Source organism: Rattus norvegicus, chromosome 14 (assembly GCF_036323735.1).
Source record: "Rattus norvegicus strain BN/NHsdMcwi chromosome 14, GRCr8, whole genome shotgun sequence".
NCBI lineage: Eukaryota > Metazoa > Chordata > Mammalia > Rodentia > Muridae > Rattus > Rattus norvegicus.
Genome location: NC_086032.1, coordinates 82,462,334 through 82,485,302, shown reverse-complemented (window position 1 = coordinate 82,485,302; position 22,969 = coordinate 82,462,334). Strand labels below are relative to the sequence as shown.

General features: G+C 49.1%; 2 protein-coding genes across 12 annotated transcripts in view; one reads left to right on the top strand and one right to left on the bottom strand.

Annotated features, from left to right (window-relative positions):
- Nucleotides 1-22,969, top strand: part of Limk2 (LIM domain kinase 2) — a 125,500-nt gene that overhangs the window by 24,453 nt on the left and 78,078 nt on the right. Inside the window, exon 1 of one of the 11 annotated variants that reach the window (XR_010057358.1) lies at nt 12,255-14,882. Coding sequence is in view for 3 of the 6 variants with exons in the window: in XM_063272999.1 (XP_063129069.1) it covers nt 14,626-14,699 (74 nt within the window). In the remaining 3 variants the exon portion in view is untranslated. 11 annotated transcript variants of the gene reach the window in all.
- On the bottom strand, nt 8,264-9,987 carry Rpl7-ps1 (ribosomal protein L7, pseudogene 1). Its single transcript, XM_063273844.1, has one exon. The coding sequence runs from the start codon at nt 9,141-9,143 to the stop codon at nt 8,796-8,798; it is 348 nt and encodes a 115-aa protein (XP_063129914.1). The 5' UTR covers nt 9,144-9,987; the 3' UTR covers nt 8,264-8,795.

Below are 22,969 nucleotides of genomic sequence, written 5' to 3'. Positions count from 1 at the left end.
CCCAGTCCCAGGGGATTTGACGTCTGTGCCCTCCTCTGGTACCTTATTCACATGTACACACCCACACACATAATTATACAAAAGTACCCAGGCTGGGGTGCATGCCTTTAATCCCAGCACTCAGGAGGAACGGGCAGGCAGATCTCTGTGGTTCAAGACCAGCCTGGTCTACAAAGCAAGTTCCAGGACAGCCGGGGCTACTCAGAGAAAAACCAAGAAAAAAGAAAATAAATAAATCTTTAAACAAACAAACAAACAAACAAAAAACTCTGGGAACTGGAGAAATGACTGAGTGGTTAAGAACCCTTGAGAGGACCCGAGTGGAGTTCCCAGTACCCACGTGGCAACTGACAGCCGTCTGTAACTCTAGTCCAGTTCTAGGGGATCCTACACCCTCTGCTGGCCATCTCTGGCACTGCACATTTGTGGTAAATACATATTCCTTCAGGTACAACTGTCATAAACACATAAAAAGTAAATTTTAAATATATGGAACTGAGCATGCAACTTAGTGGTAGAGTTCACCGAGCATGCACAGGGCTCCAGGATAATCCCCATTGCTTAAAAAAAAAAGAGCACATAACCGTACTGCATCAGCCCCACAGAGCCTGTGCCCAGAGCCTCTTGCTCTCTGCCCAAGTCTCACTACTCTTCTTCCCTGCTGACAAGGCTTGTATTGTTCCGCACCCTGGGCCTGGAATACCAGCTCCTCCTCCTTTTGCCTAATTAGCCTCTGCACTTAGTTCAGATGGTTCCCTAGCAGAGACTCCAGTGTTCCTCGCCCTCGAGGCTCCTCTTGTACTTTAGGTTTACTTGTGCAATTATCTCTGTTCTGACACCCGTGACTCCTCGGGGACTTTCGGGGGTTTTTGTCCCTCTTTCAGTCACCAACAACACATCTTTGGCGTAGGAAGCAGAGGTCGTTGAAGGAATTGCCCAAGCTGTGATGTAAGCGCGGCCTTTCCTGCACTTTCGCTTTCCTTCCGCACCGCATCTCGTCCTTCCCTGAACAGCTGCAGTTCCCACAGATGGCAGGGAGGAATTGGTTTAAGGCACTGGGTTTTGGAAAATTGTCTCTAAGTTCAGGTAAGAAGATAAACCTTTGTCTTCTACAGTGCGGAGAAGAGGTCCAGCAGCCCTGAGCTGCATTCTCTGTAGGTTCACCCCAGACAGGAACAAGCCCCGGGTGCTGGGGGACCTCTGGAAAGAAGAGCAGGGAGGAGGAATGAGTTCAGCTGCCCTGGCCCACACTAATCCTGAATTGTAATAAACATGACCTAAAGCAACTCGGGTGGGGAAGAGTTTATTTTATCTTGAACTCCTATACCTAGTCCGCTAGGAGGGGAGGTAGGGCTGGAACGTGGAGGCAGGAACTGAAACAGAGAGCCCAGAGGAGTGCTGCTTACCCACCTGCTCTCCTCTGCTTGCTCAGCTTGTTTTCTTTATAACCAGGACCGCCTGCCCAGAGGTGGCCCCACCCCACAGCGGATTGGGCCTTCGAACATCAGTCACTATCAGGAAGATGTTCTGCAGACTCATCTACAGGCCAGCCTGACGGAAATAATTTATCAGCAGAGGCTCCATCTTCCCAGATGCCACCAGCTTGTGTCAGGTTGACAAATAATAAATAAATTAAGTAAACCGACTAACCATCAGGTGAGACAGTCTCAGCTACACATGAGTTTGAGGCCAGCCTGGGGCTTGTAGCCTAGAACCCTGGCTTGGGCAACAAGGGGATGAAGAAGTAAGAGATTCGCGTATGGAAAGGCTGGGGTCTAGTGGACTGGGCTCTGGCCGAGAAGCATCCAGAAGCTCTGAATGTTTATTATATAGAGTTGGACACAGAGGAGGTATTATATACGGCTGAACAAGGTAGTGGATTATTGCATATAGATAAGCAGGGAGGCTGGGTTATTACATACAGAGAACAAGGAGGCCGGTTCAGCTGATCTCAGTAGGAGCAGGCTCTGTACGGGAGCAGTCTCCAGGCCACAAACACCCAGGAGAGCAATCGAAGGTGAACATTTTCCACACACGCTGTCAACATTTAGACTCCGAACGGAGGATGGCATTGCTGTCACATGAGCCTTACTGAGGGGACAGAGGACAGTGCGCCTTTGCCAGTTTCCCTTATGTCTGAGGCTTTGACCCGGAATGACTGTCTCGTGTCAACAACACATACCCTCTCAGGTCTTCACACACACAGGGTTTCCTTCACTGCCCACACTGGGCTTCATGAGACCCTGTCATAAGCAAACAAAACAGAAGTAAAGGCGAGTAAATAAGTGGCCAGCAGTGAAATAAAAGGGACACCGTGAAGCAGAAGCAGGTTGGTTTGGGTGCCTGGCTCAGGCTGCTGAGCGTAGCTTGGCTGCAGCCAACCTGGGCTCTGCAGTACAGGCAGGGCTAGTTTGGCCAAACTAAAGATCTCTGTGGCAGTTCTCCTGATGCCCAGGTTAGCCCCCGGCAGAGGCGGCGACTGCTGCTGCTGCTGCTCCTCCTCCTTCCCCTTCTCCTCCTCCTCCTCCCCCTCCCCCTCCTCCTCCTTCTCTTCCTTCTTTCTTCTGCTTCCTTCTTCCTCTTCCTCCTCTTTTTTTTTTTTTTGAGATGGGGTCTCACTGTGTGGCCCAGGCTGGTTTTAAACTCTTGGGCTTGAGTCAGTTGATCTTCCTGCCTCAGCACCCCAGTTGGGTGGGCTCTAAGGGTTTGCACTACACTGCCCAGTGTAGGTCCCAAAGTCCTACCTGTGCCAGAGATTTGTCCACACTGATTTCAGTTGTCCGCCTGTAGGTAGACTCTCAAAGCATGTCCGCACCTCTCCGGGTGAGTGTGTCTCTAGACCTGAGGTCCAAAGCCCAGGCCCACGGTCTGTGTGTAGCCAGCCAGCCCACCTTCTTCCGACTACCATTGCTTATTCTAGCATTGACCTAACGGGGTGTGTGGGGTGTGCAATCGTTTTCTCACCTTAAATCTTTTATCAAAGAAGAAGCTGAAGCAGGGAGAGGTTTAAAGGCTTGACTGAGATCACGCAGTAAGCTGTTGTCAACCAGGGAGAGATCTCTGGTCTTCTGGCATCGCCTCAGAGATGTGTTGGTGGTATGGCAAAAGGATTTCTTCCTCCCAGTGCAGTCAGAAGAATGTCGGTGGTAATGAAGATTGTGATACTGAATGTCTAACACTGTTTGCTGTCATTTTGTGAGGTTTTTAAGTAGGGGTTGGAGCGATGGCTCCGTGGTTTAGGTCACTTGTGGCTTCTGTAGCAGATCTGGGTTTGGTTCAATTCTCAGCACCTACAGTTGTAACTCCAGGTCTACGGGTTACAGCTAAGTAATGTGCACGGGTGTTCTGCCTGCATGTGTGTCTGCGTCATGTACACTCTGCTGCCTTCAGAGACCAGAAGAGGCCGTTAGATCTCCTGGAACTAGAGTCACAGTTGGTTATGGGCTGGCATTCAAACCCTGATGCTCTGCGAGAGCCACAGGTGATCTAACCACTGAACCATCTCTCCAGCCCTGTTCTTGTGGTGGTTTCATTTTCTGCACTACAGGGGATCTATCCAAGACCTCATGGTTACCAGGCAAGCATTCCACCACTAAGCCACATCTCATCCCCTGAATTTTCCAGCATTAGTGTTACAAAACGACAGTGCATGATAACCTTCAGAGGCCACCATCCAATTCTTAATAAATTTAGCAGTTAAAATGAACAGGTTCACAGAGACGTGGCCTCAGGACAAAGGCCACCATTCTACTGGTAGTGAACAGTGGTTGGCAAGCAAACTTGGTGTGACCATAACACAGCCAGCTGTAGACTTGAGCTAAGTCAGCACCTGAGACTGCACACTGTCCTTGGTGTCTGAGACTTTATGTCCTAGCCATTGAGAGCCTCTGCTTGCTTTGGTGTGTCTAATAAACAGCCCCACCCCGTTGCCTGTGTGGGTCTTTAATTGCCCAATTGCCCCCAACCTGCTATACAGTGGTCTAGCTCTCCACATCATCCTGCTTCCTCTGCGGTCGCTGTGTACGTGTGGGCTACAGTGTAACTAATGGATGTGCTCAGGGTTCTGTGGCCTCTTCAAGCTCAGAGCCTCTTGTCAGCCTGGCAATCAGCCGGCCTCCTCAGCTGATACAGGGCCTCCTCTGGAGGAACCCCACCCCCACCCCCATGCCCACCAATCAGAGGAGAGTTTTTCACCCTCCTTGTTATCTTCCTCATACTCGAGCTATATCCCTGTCGGTGTTTGTTTACACAGCCAGCTGCAGTCTTCCAGTATAGTTTTCCAAGGGTGGGACGATATCTAGCCCACCTCTGTGCCCCACAGCGAACAGACTTCTTAGAATGGAGCAGTCTCGGTGAATGGTGCCTTTGTAGAATGATGCTTTAGAGAACTTGAATAAAGTCCTTCCTACCTGCAGCCTCAGCATCTCTACTGTGCAACATCCCCACTGGGGCAAGACCTTTTCTTCTGAAATGGACAATAGAGTAAGACCTCTGTCTGTAGCCGGCCGCTGGTGGTGGAGCTCACTTATAATCCCAGCATTCGGGAGGCAGAGGCAGGCAGATCGCTGAGTTTGAAGCCAGCCTGGTCTACAGAGTGAATTCCTGAATTCTACAGAAAGAAACCCTGTCTCAAAAAAACAAACACAAACAGAAAGGACCTCTGTCTATGATGTGGTCATTGTTGTGCCTTTTGCTGCGATAGCCGTCCACTATACTGCTTAGCTTTCTTTCTCCCCAACCAAATCTAATACTACCCTTCTCTCTCCTTGGGTAGTGTTAGAGGGGTGCTAACAAACGCTCTCTTTTCGGGGGCAGGGATTTGAGACAGGGTCTCTCTACATAGCTCTGGCTGTCCTGGAATTCTCTATGTAGATTAGGCTGGCCTCAGACTGAGAAATCCTCCTGTCTCTGCCTCCGGAGTGCCAGGATGCAAGGCATGTGCCACCACACCCAGCAACAAATTCTCTTATTTTCTTGTTCCTCACTGTTACCAAAATAGCCCTAGGCATCCACATCAGACTTAAATTAAGACTGTTTGCTTCTGTGTCTCTGTTACCTTACGGCTAGGCCTTCCTGATAGCACTCTGAAGCACTTGTGATTGGATCAGAGGTCCACTCCCTGGAGACTGACAACTGGTTTTGAAGCTGTCAGCACACATTTTTTTTCTTTTCTTTCTGTTTTCTCTCACTGGCAGACAGCAAGGAGTAATTATTTTATTATTTATCTCTAAAATTCATCTTGTAAGAATCTTAGAAGAATCACAAATTTAAACTTTTATATAAAAACCAGTAATGCATACTATAAATCCCTAGAATGATTATCTACTCCTCACCAATTCTTATTAAGTCCTATCAGGAAGCTGAGGGGAAGAATGGGTATAAGAAATCGATTCCCACAGCCCAGCCTCAGCGAGGGTCACGTCGGCCAGCACACATTTATTTGAGCTCACACGTGTGGGCGTGCATGTGTTGCTGGAATGGAACCCAGGGCCTCATGCACGCTAGAAATCAGCTCTGTCGCTGAGTTACACCGACGGCTCAGCTTGTGCAGAGCGGCCGTGCCTTCTAAACTGGTTCCTGTATAGTATCGTGAGGAAAGAGAGAGAGGACCACAGTGGAGTTTCAAATGAGTAATAGCACGTCAAGGTGGAAGTCCCCACTACATCAAGGTTTAAGCAGCTCCTACCCTCACAGTGACCAAGCAGCCTCCAGAATAAACTGAACTGTCCGTGTGTCCTCATCTGCAGTGAGGGAGCGATAGTGGTTTTTCTGTCCAATTCTCAGGTTACTGTGACAGCAAGATGGAGTCATATGGAGAAGTGCCTGGGAAAGTAGGTGTTCTCAGCTTACAGTGTGGATCAGAACCACTAGGTGTTGTTTAATATATAGGTCCGGTGCCCAGGTTGGGGGATGGGAGGACTGGCGCACACCTTTCATCCCACCCAGGAGGCAGAGGCAGGTGGAGCTCTAAATTTGTTCGACAGAGTGAGTTCCAGGACAGCCTGGGTTACACAGAGAGACTCTGTCTCAAAACAATAACAGTAACAACAAAGGTATAATAATACAAAGTTTAGATTCTTTCCCTCACCCTCAGAAACTCCGGTGCTGGGTGGCTGGGTGGTGTGGGGAGATCTTTGTTTTCCCAGTGGAATCCAGGATTCCTCAACCACACCCTAAAGGATCCCACTGGTCACTAAGGAGCAAGTACAGAACGACTGTTTGCAGCAACTTCCGTGTATCCAATCCGGAGTTCAGACATGCAGGTTAGATCCCTGCCTGGCCAGCTTTTATCCCTGAGACTCTGAACAACCTTCCCAACCTTCCTTTCTTCGTATGGAAAAGGGAGGGGGCAACAGTGATGCCCGGTTTAATCGCAGCACTCAGAAGGCAGAAGCAGTCAGATTACTGAGTCCAAGAACGGCCTGGTCTACAGAGTGAGTTCCAGGACAGCCAGGGCTACAGAGAAACCCAGTATTGAAACAAACAAAAGGAAGCAGCAGTCCTTACAGTGAGAAATTTAGCGAGAATATGCAGGTGCATGCCAAGCTGTCCTCTGTGTCTGTCTCGTGGAACCCCACGTTTTCTAGTCAGAAGGCTAAATACCACCACGTCTAGAGCACTCGTCTTTTGGGGTGAAGTGGTGGGGTTCAGTTACTCTGCCCAGGCTGACTGTGAGCCTGGTTCAGGCTGTGGTCCCACCAGCCCTGACTAAGACACCACACTAATCAGCTATCACTTGGCTTCTGGCTAGAACGTAAGTTGAAATTAGGAATAGCACACCCCAAAGGTAGCACCACCCAGGTATGTGCTGTGTCCTGACTATTAGTGTGAGAGAATCAGTCCAGGACTCTGAAAGGGAGCGACAGTGATGCAGCCACTGTTGTGGCTCTAGAGAACCTGGTGAATGGCAGTGACACCCAGCGTCTAATGGCTCTCCTTCCACGTCTGATGATGAGGATCTGCTATGGTCGCTAACTGGCCTGGTCTCGTTTTTAACAGAAAAAGAGAGATCCCAGAAAGAGTAAATTTATAATTTTTTTCAGTGAGTTCCTCAGAAGTTCTGGGCAGATGATAGTCAGGGTAGGCAGCAAAGGCTGGGAGAGGAGCCGATTGCTTGGGCTCTGGAGGAAGTTGATATTTCTAGTTCTCGGGGACTGGCCCATCATGAAGTTTTTCTCACGGGTTGCCCAAGAGTTAGATACGCTTTTGTTTTATCCTCACGGCATAGTCATAGGATCCAAGACCTCAGTGCATCTCTCAGTGCAGCCCCTGTGCCGCAGGGGTGGGGTTCCCACACCTTTGGGTTTATACAGAGGAACGGCCTTTTTCCTCAGCCCTGCACTTCATATCAGTGTGAACTTGGATGGCTTGGCTGGCATCTCTGAGCTGGCCTGCCCCACCCTCCTGCACGTGAGGGACTAAAATCCTTCTTTGAACTGAAAATGCTTCGTCAGTGTTAGTTACCATCTCTCCTCCGGGACTGTAGTCTCTCACAGTCAGAGCCCAGAGTTATATGGGCAGGAGACTTACGTGTTCTCGCTAAGCTGAACACGTGGATAGGCTTGTGTCAAAACCTAGTGTCTAGCACTGACCCTCTTGTAGTTTGACGTGGCAGTGGACAGGCATGGACCCAGAAGCTGGCTTGTGTGTGATGGGCTTTGGGTTTCCTTCACAGAAGAGAATGAGTCCCATTGTAGCTAGCTGAGAGGAAGGAGAAGACGTAGGCATGACGTCAGATGAAGGCTTAGGAGGCTGTGGAAGGAGCTAAGAGCAGAGGTTTGGAGGCAACTGAGGGAAGCAGATGTGAAACACCGTGGCCGAAAGTTAAGTTGGGGAGGAAAGGGTTTATCTGGCTTACACTTCCACATTGTAGTCCATCGCTGAAGGAAGCCAGGACAGGAACCTGGAGGGGAGCTACTCACTGGTTTGCTCCCCATGGCTTGCCGCTTAGCCTGTTTTCTTATAGAACCCAGGACCACCAGCCCAGGAAGGGTCCCACCCACATCAGTCACTAGTTAAGAAAATGCCCCTACAGGCTTGCCTACAGCCTGATTTTTATGGAAGCATTTTCTTTTTCTTAAGATTTATTTATTTATTTTATGTATGCGAGTACACTGTCGCTGTCTTCAGACACGCCAGAAGAGGGCATTGGATCCCATTACAGATGGTTGTGAGCCACCATGTGGTTGCTGAGAATTGAACTCAGGACCTCTGGAAGAGCAGTCAATGCTCTTAACCACTGAGCCATCTCTCCAGCCCAGCATTTTCTTTTTCTTTTCTTTTTTTTTCTTTTTTTCTTTTTTCTTTTTCTTTTTTTTTTTCTTTTGCCAAGCTGTGACTGTTTATTAACTGATTATAAAAATACCACGGGCAACACCGTAGTTCACCCGTCTAATAAGCCTGTTTATCTGGTCTTCCTGTTGCTAGCGTCTCCACTTTCTAAAGTGAGTTGTCTTTTTCTTCATTCCACCTCATGGAGAAGATAGTTTGAAGGGCCTTAGGAAGTCATTTGCTTCCTTGAAGCGTTTCCCAGCTGTATAGATCTCATGAATTAGATCCTCCATGCAGATGATGCCAAATTTACCAAGAGATCGAGCAATCAAGGAATTATCTGTCAAGGCAATGCGCTTTTTATTGATTTTGCCATAGCCTCGCTTGTAGATGAGCTCATTTACTGACTTCAGGCTGGGGTACCACTGTGCCATGTACGGTTCCACAATCCTCAGCGTGTTACCTGAAGCCTTGCTGAGCTTCACAAAGGTGCCATTGAAGATCTGCTGAAGACGAAGCAGCTGTCACACCTTGCGCACCTTTGGGCTTACTCCGTCGGTGCCTCGGATTCTGATGACAAAGGCCAGTTTTGGTTCTGCGGGCGCATAGGCGTTCCCAGCTTTCCTTGCCGTCCTAGCCATGGGAATCTCAGTCGGGTACATCTGCCTGTACTCCTTGTGAGAGTGCTTTGCCTTCTCACAGATGAGCTTCCTCCTTGCCTTTCGCAATGTCTTCCTCAGGTGCTTCACCTTCAACTCTGAGAAATTCCTTCGATTTTTCTTAAGGGTTTCTGGCACAGCAGGAACCTTTTTCTTCCTAAGGGTTCCTGGCACAGCGGCAACCTTCTTTTTCTCCTCTGGTACAGCCTCCATGGTTCCAGCCGGAAAAAGAGAGGCCAGCCCAGCATTTTCTTTCCTTTTTTTCTTTTTCTCTCTCTCTCTTTCTTTTTTTTCTTTTCTTTCTTTTTTTTTTTTTGTTCTTTAGTTTGTTTTTGTTTTTGTTTTTTGAGACAAGGTTTCTCTGTGTAGCCCTAGCTGTCCTTGAACTCACTCTATAAACCAGACTGGCCTTGAATTCAGACCCACCTGCCTCTGCCTCCTGAGTGCTGGGATTAAATGTGCTACCTCTCCTGCTTACGGAGGTATCTTCTTAAATGAGGTTCCCTCCTGATAGCTTTAGCTCATGTCAAGTTGACATAAAACTATCCCGGTAAGCGCAAGGCCCTGGGTTCGGTCCCTAGCTCCGAAAAAAAGAACCAAAAAAAAAAAAAAAAAAAAAAACCCAAAACTATCCTGGCATTCCCTATCCTGGCATTTCTTAAATGTTCTAGGCACTTCCAAAGTCTAGAAAGTGACCTGAAGAGGGGAGGAGCAAAGGGTTGGGGATTAAGCTCAGTGGTAGAGCGCTTGCCTAGCAAGCTCAAGGCCCTGGGTTCAGTCCCCAGCTCCGGGGAAAAAAAAAAGAAAAAAAGAGGGGAGGAGCAAAAACCAGAGAGGTAGTCTATCGGAGGAATGGCCATGCTAAGCAGCAAGGATTCAGAGGTAGGTCCCCAGCCAGCCGTGATAGATAGTACACACCTGGAGTTGTATCTATTGAGGGGGCTGAGGCAGGAGGATCACAAACAAGTTCAAGGCCGGCCTGCCTACATTGTAAGATCCTGTTTCAAAATTTAAAATTTTCTTTAAAAAAAGAAAAAGAGACCTACAGAGGTACAACCCAGCAGTGTAGTGTTTGCCCAGCTCATGTAGGGCGTCAAAAGTCAGAAAACTGCAACCTTTCCCTGTGTGGAGTCCTCCTCGCCAACAGAGGGCCTCGTGCAGCAAACACAGGGCCCCGTGCTTCAGATCATTTGTCCAGAGCTTTCATGCAGGCTGAGGATGGAGTGATTCATTCACTCGCCACTACTCTCAGGATGATCCCTTGGGGCTGTCGTCTCGGAATGCTGTTCTCCAACCTGTCCCAAATGCAGGCACCTCAGAGTGTCATCTGGCTCTGGTGGATTGTTTCCAACTCTCGAAATGTACCGGAGGTTAGCACCATCTTGCCGCTGGACCCCAGCCGTAATTGCCAGTCCCAGGATCCCTGCAGTTGCCTTGGGCGTGTGAGACTGTTGGACCTGTCAGAGCAGCTCTCTTTCCTGGGGCAGAAGGGGAAAGGATGCCCACAGTGTGACTTTTCACCTCCAGGTTCTCACAGTTTGGACCCTTTGAAGTTGACCTGAAGGAATAGCACTATCTGAGTAGCCATTCCCTACATCTGGTGATCAATCCTTAAAGGCACCTCCGGAAAGCCAGACTTACGGGGGTCAGATAGATTCCACCTGGGAGGAGCTTCCGCTTCAGCTCAGAACACGGGGAGGTGACTGCTCTGCTTCCAGGGGGGAGGCACTCACATGGCACTGAGAAATCCTCTTATTAGTCCCCCACTAGTCCACCCACCAAATCCTTTGTAAGAAGAGTGGGAAGAGAAAGCCTGCAGCCTCCTGCCTGCATTCCTAGACACCGACTCACTGCTGCCCGAAGCCACTGGAGCGGCAGAGCTGTGTGAAATGTCAAAAGGAGTTATGCTCAGGGGCTCCCTGGCTCCGATCTGTGCCTTGCATCTTCTCTCTACACTCCGTTCATCAGACGGAAATCAATTAGATGCTAGCTGCAGATTTAAACAGGGGCTCCCTCCTTGCCTGATCGAATTACAGGGGAGCATAAGTACATCTGGGCTCTGCCGCTGGGAGAGAGCTGCCAGCCAGCCAGCCTGTGGCAGTCCTCTCAGTGTCTTACCTCCTCAGTCCCCTGTGGCTCTTGAGCGGCCCCCAGCCAAGATCCCGATTCCTTCAAGGCTGGCTCAAGAGATTCAATCTCAACTTGAGACCCAAGGAAAACAGGGAACCCACCGGCACCTCATAGAAATGAAAAATGTTGAAGCTCAAAGCTGTTTAGAGACCTAACCCAAAGCCCAGACAGGCAGGAGCTTTCTGAGGACCAAGTGGCTAGCACAGAGGTTGAACAGTAGTCTTAATGATATTAACAGCTAACATTTATCAACTCTTAATGTGTTCCAGATTCAGTGCCAAGGGCTTAAGGGCAGTGCGTTGTTGCATTCAAACCCAGACAGTCTGGCTCTGGGCCCAGGCTGCACTCCCGAGAGCAGCACGGTAGAGCACAGCTTATACTGTCTAGCTTAGGTTCAAATCCTGGCTTCCCATCTTGTTTGTTCAGTGAGATGACTTCAGTTAAGCAATTTAACCCATCTGAACCTCAGTTCCTTCCTCTGCAAAGAAAAGGGTCTGTGGGGGCTACAGCACCGTGGGGGTTAAATGTCGTTTACACACAGGGTTGCAAGCGGTTGATGTGCAGGCTTAGTGCCCACCCAGCATTTACTCCCCTGCCTCCGGAGCTGGAGTGTTGTCTACAGTAGTGGATAGACAGACTTGAGTTCAGCATTCAATACGGACACCAAAATGTTTATTTTATTTTGGAGACGGGGTCTTACTATGCTATGCAGTCTGGCTGGCCTGGAACTAGATCCATCAGGCTGCCTTCGAACTAACAGTCTCTGCTAGGATAGCACACCAGCACCCAAGCCACCTTTAAACCACGTTTCTGTCCTGGCTTTGATTTTTACATTTTTTAAAGATTGATTTATTTATGTATATGGTTATTTCGCCTGTGTGTACATTTGCACACCAGAAGAGGGCATCGGATCCCATTACAGATGGTTGTGAGACACCATGTGGTTGCTGAGAATTGAACTCAGGACCTCTGGAAGAGCAGCCAGTGCTCTTAACCACTGATCCATCTCTCCAGCCCTGATTTTTACATTTTTAAATGGTTGATGGGGAAAACAAATTAAAAAAAGCCAAAAAGGGGGCTGGAGAGATGGCTCAGCGGTTAAGAGCACCCGACTGCTTTTCCAGAGGTCATGAGTTCAATTCCCACCAACCATATGGTGGCTCACAACCATCTGTAAAGAGATCCGATGCCCTCTTCTGGTGTATCTGAAGACAGCTACAGTGTACTTATATATAATAAATAAATAAATCTTTTTTAAAAAAAAAAAGCCAAAAAGGATTTCATGACTCATGAGAATTATACCGGTGTCCACGAATAAAGTTTCACTGGGACATAGCCAGATCTATTTGTTTCTATTCTACCGAGCATGCTGTGGTGGTTGAAATATTGAGTAGCTGTGGCAAGGGTCTGTGAGACCTATAGAACCTAAAATATTTGTCCTCTAACCCTTTACAAAGAGTGTTCTGACCCCTGCTATGGAGGTGTCCTTACCGAGGTAGAAATCCACCTTCACTATTGACAAGATGTTTGCCTTTAAGCTGACAACAACCCCCTTAGACCTTGGTTTTGACATCTGTTCAGTGGGTACAATCCGTATGCTGAACAAAGGCAAAAAACGATAGCGGATCTGTGGTGAGCAGTTAACCACACGTTCAGTGCTCGTTGTTTCTCATCACACTCAGGGTCTCTGTGCCCAGCTGAAGAAAAGAGAGAACATTCCCTTCTAACCCATGGACCACCCTTGTTGAGGACTTTCCTGTCACACTTTACAGTGACAGATAGCAGCTGCCCAGTGACTTCCGGCTGTTTCTAGTGGGGAGGGGAGATGTGTATACCTGGTGGGAAATACCCTGTCTCACAACCCCTTGTCCATCAAGGTCTGAGGGGGTCCCCAGTCCCTCCCAGTATATCCCTGTGGACTGGGGGTTTGGCACACCCACAGCTGGGGCTCTTCAGCTATGCTCCGCTCCCACTCGAGAGATCTGGGCCTGTCCGCTCCTAGGCACCTCAGATTACTCTCTCCTCCGCCTGCCGGGTTCTCAGTTAAGAAGCATGGCTAACACTGGACACTATCATAGTTTCCGCTCTGTTGCTATATAAACACCATAACCAAAAGCAACTTGGGAAGGATTTCTTTCAGCTTACACTTGTAGGTAGGAGTCCCATCAGTGAGAGAGTAAGGGAAGGAGCCCAAAGTACCTAGAGCGGAAACCATGCAGAAGGCCGGTTACTGCTTGCTCTTGCTCATTTTCTGCTAGATTTTTTTTTCTTCTCTTTTTCTATTTAAAAAAAAAAAAAAAAGACAGGTCTTGCTGGAGAGTGGGGCACACCTTTAATCCCAGCACTTGCAGGAGCAGAGACAGTTGGATCTGCTGAGTTCTAAGAGAGCCAGAGAAATTTTGTCTCCAAAAAAAGAGACAGACAGGATCTTGTTATACAGCCCTCACTGACCTCCAATTCCCAGAGACTTGCCTGCCACGCTCTCCCATCTACTGGGATTAAAAGTGTTAGCCATCATACCTGGCTGTCTGCTGCTTATTTAGCCCAGCCCCACCTGCTAGACCCTCCCACATCTGTCAAGACAGTTCCTCACAGACAGTGCCACAGAACAGTCTGATGGAGGTGATTCTTCAGTTGAGGTCTCCCTTACTCAGGAGGCTCTAAATTGTGTCAAGCTGGCAATAAACTCCAGCTAAGACGTACACAGAGGAAGAAAGAGCACTGCCTTCTGGGATGAGTGGATGACTTATGGGAACCAGTGAAAGGACACAATGGTGCTGGCTGTCCCAGCCTTGCCACTGCTTGGCTTTTGGTCATCAGTGAGGCACCTAATCTCTTGACACTTTACTTTCCTAGAATATGAAGTGGGCATAATTCCACCTTAGAGGAATCAATATGCTTATAATGCAAGTCACACAGATGCATACTCCGGGCCCTGTTTCCTCGTGTAGAGCAGCGCAGCACTGCCCCAGAGTGGAAGTGGATAGTCTCTTGAGGCTGTCCCCAGACCAGGCAGGGGGAGTAGATGAATGGGAACCCCAACAACAACAGAGACCAGTCCAGAGCTATGGATGTTTCTGGGGAGCACCCTCCTGTTGTAGCTCTGCCGAAGCTGTCACCCTGTGCTTTTCACCTCTCGGAAGAGTTAACGCCTTGTAGGCAGCTCTTCAGGCCGGTGACATTTGGACTTTAATGTGTTGGCCCTCCTGCGCTGCCTGCCCTGAGCTGTGCGGTGGACGCACAGCCAGCACCAGTTATTGTCTGTGGCGCTTGCCTGCAGCCTCGCTCCGGCCCCGGCTCCACCCCTTGCTGCGAGGTCTGTTTCCTAACAGCTGCTCCAACCACACACCTCGGTTCTGCCCGAGCTCCTCCTCTTCCTCCCTCCCTCATTCAGGGTGGGTGGGACTGAAGGACGGACTAACTTGACAGCAGCATCTCATTTTAGCTAGTCACCGGCCCCTTCCCCAGAATGCCTGTGTGTCTCTAGCCTCTGAAGAGAGGTACTTCTCCCGGAGCCCCGGTGGGCCACGGAGCTCCGGAGAACCGGGGAGGAGACGCACCAGCCATGTGCCCCTGCGGGTATCTGCCAAGGAACCAGGGGCCTGGAATCGTCTCTCTCCTGCTGCTTCGGAGGCAGAGGTGAGCACCGGGCGGCCGGCTCCAACCAAAGGTGCCGGGAACCCGACTGTCATGGTGGCCGTCTGCAGCCAGCCTGAGGCACTCCCAGACGGGTTTGCAGCTGAGCCTGTTGATCTGGTGTGGGAAGAAGATGGGGAGTTACTTGTCTGTCCCGGCTTACTTCACCTCCAGAGACCCCTTTAGGTGAGTTGGTCTCCCAGACCTACCTCTCATCCCCGCTCCTAGCCCTGAGGGAAAGGCCAAAGTCTTCCTTGTTCTCCTCTGACTTCACTTAGTCCTGGTTTTACCAGAAGAGCCTATTTAGAAGCAGCCTGGAAAAGGGCACTCCGGTGTCATGAAAACAGGGAGGTGAAGGACGCTCCTGGGGGAGCCCCAGCTCCATTTCCTAACAAAACACAGCATGGTGTTACTGTGTCTGGAGAAGGCACAAATGGGGTGCCATTCTGTGACGCTCACGTGTCTTACCTACAGGCCTTGCTGCTTGCCCAGGAATTTGTCCCAACAAGCAGGATGGGCAGGTTTTGCCAAACTAAAAACTGGCAAGGCCTGGGTGTGAGTAGTCTGGTACACAGTAGGCACTGTATACATGTTCTCTTAATGGCTTATTTGCCACGGCTTTGAAGGGTTCCTCAGCTCCCAGATGAGTGAAGTTTCTGGGTCAGCCCCCAGATAGTGCATCTGTAGGGGCTCTCTATGAGGCCTTTCATGGGGAGGCGTGGAAACTTTCTTCCGACCTGTCTGTCTTTGCTCTCTGCCCCACCCCACCTTCAAGAGAAACTCCCCAGGGGGTTTCTGGCCCTCTGGGTCCCTTCTGAATGGAGCCATTCCTGCCTGGGGTGGGGCTTGTTTTTATTCTTTGGGAGAAACCTGTTTTTCTGAGGACTGCCTCCCCTTCACCAGTAGTTCTGCTTGACTTTTTCTTCCCACCCCAGCTTTGTGGCCAGACCTCGCTATGAGGATAGTAATCTGTGGCTGTCCCTAGGCAGAAGAGCAGCTACCATGAGGTCCCAGCGAGTTGCTGAGCCCTTGTAGAGACCAAAAGGGGGACTGGTTCTGGATATTGACTGCAGCAGCGCTCCTTTGGGGCACATTTCATCAATCAAACCTAAAGATACTTCAGAGCTCCATTTTACTGACGAAGCTACCAGTGTCAGCAGCAGCAACACGCAGGGTCCCCTTAGCTGGCTTGTTTTGGTCCTGGAGTTTCTTATCCTTAATGGGGCTGCAGCTCCTTCCCATGCTCATCTCAGGTTTGCTCTCCTCCCTGTCAAAGCAGGAGAGGGATGGTTTGCCAGATGTAGTGAAGATTTTTGTTGTTTTTTTGTTTTCTGAATTGAGGCAAGAAGTTGATCTTGAGTCTAGGAGGTAGATTTTACCATTCGGGATCCAGATGCCAAGTGGAATGTCAAGTGTGGCAGCGACTCGTTCAGGTCCTCCTCGTTCCTCTAAATCCTGCGAAGGCATCTGGGGGAAGGGCTGTTCCCGTAGTGAGCGGGAACAGTATGCCCCTTTTGATTCATGTGGCCATGATGACACTTCTCTGGAGCTGCAGCTAGGGCAGGTAATGAACTTTTGAGAGCCAGGTCCCCAGGGCCTCCCAGGTCCAACAGTCCTTTGTCTTGTTCTCCACCAACCTCCCTGGGAAACCTGATGACCTCACCTCCATTCTCCAGGCTCTGTTTGCCCAGCTGGAATCAAAGGGCACTGACTTGCAGTAGACCCTCTGCCCTCCTACACGAGAGGCCACATTCCTGAAGCCACTACTGAAGCACAGGGCTCTGTGCCCCAGGGGAGGGACTGCCTGGACCCTGCCTTCCAAGTTCCCAGGCTAAACCATTACCTGGTCATAAAGCTGCCTCCCATCAGTCCCCTCCTTTGTCATGTGCTCCTCTGTAGCAGGGATTAGAGTTCATGAGCTCCTGAACCAGAGCCCTTTCTGGACTCTGTCAAACAAGTTAAGTCCTTGACCCTTGGGCCTCTGGAGGAGTAAAGTCCATAAGATGTAAAAGTCCTAGGGCTGTGGTTGCAAAAGGTGACGTAACCAGATTCCATGGGACATGATCAGACGTGACCATGTGATGGGGAAGGGAGGAGACAGGGAATGAAGGATGTCATTTCTGTGCCCTGTATGCCCCTCTGCCTAGCAAGCCCCACTCTAGCAGAGTGTGCGTTGTCTTGTCTGCCTGCCACTGGTGTGAGCGGCATGGTGTAATCTCAGGTGCTCCCAAATAAGGAAACATCCCAAATTGAGGAAGAGGTAAATCAGGGAAGAGGTAAATCAGGGAGTGGTCTTCTTGTCTAGTGCTGGTGAAGCCATAGCCACATTTACCAACAGGAACTCTTGTCACCGAGTTATGTTCCCAGTCGAGAGAGTGACGAGTGCTCCTCATGTTTAAAGGAATTCCTTTTACAGGATTTCCCTTACTGTCCAAGACGAGTTAGGTGGGCTTGGTTTGGAGTTTGCCCATTGAAGAAAACAAGCACATCTTTGCATCATAAAGCAACCCATGTTTGAAAACTATTCAACTTAGCAATAACCTTTATGACTTTTGCAGCCTCCTTCCAGCCTTCTGAAGGGCTTGGATCAGGAGAATGGTTCCCAACTGTTACTTTTTGGCTGCCCCCTGAGGCATACACACTTTGGTACTTTCTCTCCTCCCAGATCTTCGAGGAACCCCCTGTGAGCTGTACAGATTACATGAACTGCCAACCAGCCTCCCCTCCCCCACTGGAGCTGCTTCAGTGTCCTCTATTGCTAAGCTTGTTACAGGACAAACTCCACAAGAGTTAGTGTGGGCAGACTGTTTCAATCCATAGAGTCTGTGGGAAGAAGCAGTAGAGGGGTGTGTGGTGGTGATCTGAGTCTCTATCCCCTGTCATAGCTACTCCAGACTTGGAAAGAGGCTAACAATGGTAGCCAATGCTGCTTAGATTTAAGGGGAGCATCCAGCCCAGCCTTTTCCAGAACATAGGAGGGCTTTAATGCTCATGACCCTCGCTCTGTGGGGTTGAGAACTTACCTGTCTGAGGTAAACATCGGTCTGAGGAATCACGAAGCGTGTGGAGGTGGACCGTGTATGACTTGGCTTCTCTCCACAGTTCATGTTGCCTTTGGTTCTTACATGTTGTCATGCACAGTAAAGGTCCTGAGTGCTAAGGCTCGGTAGAAAATTCATTTGAGGGCCTTCCTTTTCTCCTAAGAGGCCTGCTTACCGGCTGTAGGTATGAAGCAGACCCCCATTCATTTCCTGGGCATGGGAAGGACGAGGGTCGGTCTCCATTTGCCCTTACTGTTCCTAAATTGGAGGAAAAGGAATGGAACACTTCTGGTGGCCTGCGGTGGGCCGTGCAGGGGGTTTTCACTTGCCGTCATTTTCACAGCTCCCTTTGGACTCAGATGATTATTGTGTCGTACGTTGCCTGCAGATTCAGGTCTGAGAGTGAAGTGAACACTCGAGCACCTTCTTAGTCCAGGCACCCACAGTGTGTCAAGAGAACTGGGTAAACACCGTCTGTATGTGGCCTGTGTGTCTCTCTGAGGACCTCACCTGAATCCTGGTTTCTGACCCAGCACAACTACCTCCTAGCTGGGTGCTTCAGGGTCTGCAGCCAGGCAGATCTGGCTTTCACCTGAAGCTTCCAAAAACAGAAAGCTGGGGGAAATGCCATGCCTTCTGAGAACCTGAGGTGGAACATTTTTAAATGGTACCTCACTTCCACAGGTTCTTTAACAGACACTACTACTGGAGAACACAGGGTAAATGGCCACGCCGTGCCACTGAGGTCCACTGCTACAGAGATGGCTTCCTTGCCAGGTACACAAAGATTCAGGTCCCAGCTCCATCACTCGAATGGACAACTATCAACAGATGTTGCTAATGCCCAAGTTAGCACTTTAAATTCTCCCGCGGCCCGAGAGGCCTGCTGTGTTTATTGGCAAAAACAGCTTAAGGGACCTTCAGCCGTTCTGTCAGCTGCTCAGCTGCACTCAGAGGCACCTGTGGTAGGGCATGCATCTGGCCGCGCTCTACAAAGGCATTCCGTAACACGTGACACGTGACGCGCGCAGCGGTGCGCTCTCCAGCCAGGTGTGCATCCCAGCAGGCCGCCGTGGCTGCCTCCTGCAAGCCTACACTAGTTTCCCTGCCGGTGCCCTTGCCCGCCTGGCAAGAGCTGCTTGCAGTGAACAAAAGCAGGATATTGGCAGTAGAGAGGAGGGTGTGTTCTGGCTTCCACGGCCCGAGGTGGCGCACAAACCATGTGAGGGTGTAAGAGAGCCCAGGCCTGCAGTTGGGCACAGCTACGCCTGCGCCAGCTTCTCGCTACAGCGGACGGGGGGGGGGGGGGGGGGGAAGATAGGCCCTCCTGACGCAGAGTCCTTGTGCTTCATTTTCAATTGGAAAGCATTCACTCAAGACCTGCCCAGCCCGAGGCTTGTACACTAAGTGTATGGAGAGGAAATAGGACCCCGCCTCTGCTTTCAAGGACTTCACAGTCTGAAGGAAGAGAAGGAAACTTACCTAGAAGGTGGGAGGCAAGAAGGAAGCCTCACTCAGAGTGCCAGCTACCCAAAAGCAGCCCCACAGTCACTCAGAACTGGCATGACCACCCCGAGTGCTTGTGACCATGTTACCAGTTCACAAATGAGAAACAAAGATCAGGCGGGTGGTGGTACTGAGGTTGGAACCTCAAGTCTTCCGGGGATCATGAGTAAAGAAAGGTGAACCCCCAGAAGGAAAGGGTTTGCCAGGAGCATGCAGCACTAGACGCTTGAATTTAGCTCTCTCTCCTAAATCAGAGCTCAACACACTGCTAGGCCCATCGTATCCATGTGCTCTCGGTACCACACCCAGCTCCCAAGAGGGAGCCTGATGTGGCATAAGACGTCAATAATGCCCATAAATAAGCAGAAAAGCCACAGACTTGGAACAGCACCCATGGGAGGTGGGTGCTCCATGTTGCAGGGCTTCTCTAGCTCTCCTAGCTCAGCAGCGTTCCACTTCACGGCTGCTTCGGCTCACCCCTAACTCCATGTCCACACTGCACTCAGGAATAGCAGCACAGGGATTCGGTTTGGTTTAGATCTACAGACACCTTGTATCTGTCTCACATCTCTGCATCCCCTAGCAAATTGATACAATGCTGTCTTTCATTGTGAAATGCCTTTGTATATGTACATTAACTTACTTGGTCCTCATTCTAGCTGGGTCTTTGGGGGTTTGTCTTATTAATTTATGTATTTATTTATTTGTGGTTTTTTTTTAAGACAGGTTTTCTTTGTGTGGCCCTGGCTGTCCTGGAACCTGTTCCTTAGACCAGGCTAGCCTAAAACTCACAGAGATCTGCCTGCTTTTGCCTCCTGAGTGCTAGGAATAAAGGGGTGTGCCATCCTGGTATTTTTTAAGACAGGTGCATACGTGCGTTTTCTCTCTCTCTCTCTCTCTCTCTCTCTTTCACACACACACACACACACACACACACACACACACACCCCTTGACTGTCCTGGACTACCTTTTAAAATTTTTTTTGAAATTATAATTACATCATTTCCCCCCTTTCTTTCTTCTAACCCTTCCCATATTCCACCTCCTCCCTCTCTCAAATTCATGGTCTCTTTTCTTTTAACTATTGTTACATTTTTTCCATAAATATAAAAGTAGAACCTGTTCAGTCTGTCCAATGTTACAATGTTACTTGTTAGGTGTGGGTTTTCAGAGCTGGCCCTTCCTATTGGGTACCCAGCTAGGGGAGGCTATTTCTCCACGTTCAGCATCCCATAGTTACCTATGGTTCTTGTCTAGGGCTGGAGCCCGGTAAGCTTTCCTCCTTCCATACTGGTGTGGGTCTTATTTAGGCAGCCATGTTGGTGAGACTTCATGGGAATAGCTTCTCTGACGTTTCTAGGAAACAACACTTCACACCCAAACTTCCTATGTTCCTGTGGATCTTCCAGTCTTTCTGTCTGAGGTTGGGCAGTGATCCCCGAGCCTTAGATGCAGGAGTCAGGTTATAGATGCATCAGCAGGGACGGGGCTTGGAGAACCCTGAATTTTAATCAGTTGTGGTTTCATGCATTAGTCTCGGTCCTGCTGGACCCTGGAGAGGGCTGTGACATTGTTTACAGTGGGATGCTGTTTTTACATCTGGTTAACCAGGCTTCTGAGAAAGCCAGGCATGATGGCGAAATGCCCTTAATACCAGATCTCTGAGCTACTGGCCAGCCAGGGCTATGGTAAAACTCTGCCTCAAAAAAGCCTCTACGAGGACTTATCCAAGCTGGGTCTAGTGGGAAGTTGAGGCAAGAGGATTGCTGTGAGCTCGGGACTAGCCTGTGCTATAGAGTGAACCTTGATCTCAAAACAACCAATAACAAGACCTGGCATGGTGGCACACACATTTAATCCCAATACTCCGGAGGCAGAGACAGGAGGATCTCTTGAGTTGGAAGGCAGACTGGTATACAGAGTAAGTTCCAGGACTGCCAAGAGTACACAGAAAGACTGACTCAATAAAGATAAACAAAAGTTGTAGAAGGCTACCTAACTAGTGCAGGACTGTCCAATGACGTGACCTTTCATTGCAGTTAATAGCGTGTTCCAGCTGTACTGAGCCTTTTAGATAAGCTTTCTGTACATTTATACATATTGTCTCATTAATTTTAACAGCACTCTATTTACAGATGATGAACTGCCCAGAGAAGTAAAGTCTAATACCTTACCCAGGCATAACTATTAAGTGGCAGGGCTAGAAGCCCTGCAGAGGGACTGCCCTGTGTGACCTCTGAGAAGCAACAATGTAGCCAGCGTAGGTCAGAAAGCCTTTGCGATTACTGTAGGCAGTCTGCCCACACAGGTGTAGACCTACAGTTCCTGCTACTTCAGAGATTATACAGAAAGATCTCTCGAGTCCAGACCCAGGCTGGGCAACATAATAAGACCTAGCTCAATAAAAAAAGAGTCTGACTAAAAGGAATGAAGTTTATTGGCTAGGTGGGCAGGAGGCGGGGCTTAGCTGTGTAGGCTTAGAAAGGAGATAGTGGCCACCTGTGTGGGCAGGCACAGGTTGACAACACATCTCAACTGACTGAAAAGTGGAAATCTCCAACAAGGTGACAGTTGTCACTCTTAAGGCTAAGAAAAGTTAGAAATTTCACCAGGCATGGACACCTTTAATCCAGTTCTTGGGAGGCAGAAGCAGGCCAATCCGTGAGACCAGCCTGGTCTACCAAGCCAGGATAGCCAGGGCTACATACCTTGTCTTGAAAAAAAAACCAAGGGGGATGGGGAGGGTAACAGATTTTATAATCAAATTGTAATCTAAATTGAAACTTGATCCATTTTTACCACAACTGTTGTTCAGTAATTTCCAGTTTTAGTCTAAGGTTGAATCCAGGGTTGAGGTATTTATTGGTTTATTGTGTCTTTCTAGGCTTTCTCAAGCCCCACCCCCTTTCCCCTGACTTTCGCAAACTCAACAGAAAACGTATCTGTTATTATGACCATTATTATGTGCTCACACATCAGTAGAAATCACGCTAAAGGGTTTTTTAAGCTTTGTCTTTGTCCGCGCTGGGATGATGGCTCAGCAATTCCGAGCACTCCTGGCTTTTGTTGAGGAACTGGTTTCAGTTCCCAGTGACTCCCTACTACTCAGCACTGTCTGCCTCCCTCCAGGAGGTCCTAGTCCTTCTCACCTCCATGAAGGCACACAGTCAAACACGTAAAAAGGCTATTTATACTATGGCACTGACTTAAATGAAACTATTATAATAAACTATAGAAAAACTTTAAATTGTCAATGAAGGAAGGGGAGAGAACAAATCTGCCTAATTATACAAAATTAAAAATTGTGTGTGCATTCTGCACAATTAAATAGGCATTTTCAAGTCCTGCCTAGTAGTTTGAGTCCAGTTTGATCAACATAGTGAGGAGTAATAGAGGGATCTCAACAAAGGGGAGAAAGAAACTGAAAACAGTTGAGCGGTGGAAGCCAAGCTTATCATGAGGTAGAGGCAGGAGGACCTGGAGTTGGAGTCTGCCCTGGGGCTATAAGTACTTTTGAGGCCTACCTTTGTTAAGTGTGAGCTTGTCCCAGAAAAGGGGAGAAACAAAGAAGGAAGAGGAATATTTAGTTATTTACCAAGGCCTCACTATGTGGCTGTCCTGGAATTCATAATATAGAATAGACAAAGCTTGAACTCACAGAGATCCTCCTGCATCAGTCTCCCAAGTGCTGGGATTAAAGGAATATGCTACCATCCTCTATGAAA

Bases quoted from the DNA above. Each gene is read 5' to 3' on its own strand.
- Rpl7-ps1 (XM_063273844.1), bottom strand. From the start codon at position 9,143: ATGGAGGCTGTACCAGAGGAGAAAAAGAAGGTTGCCGCTGTGCCAGGA.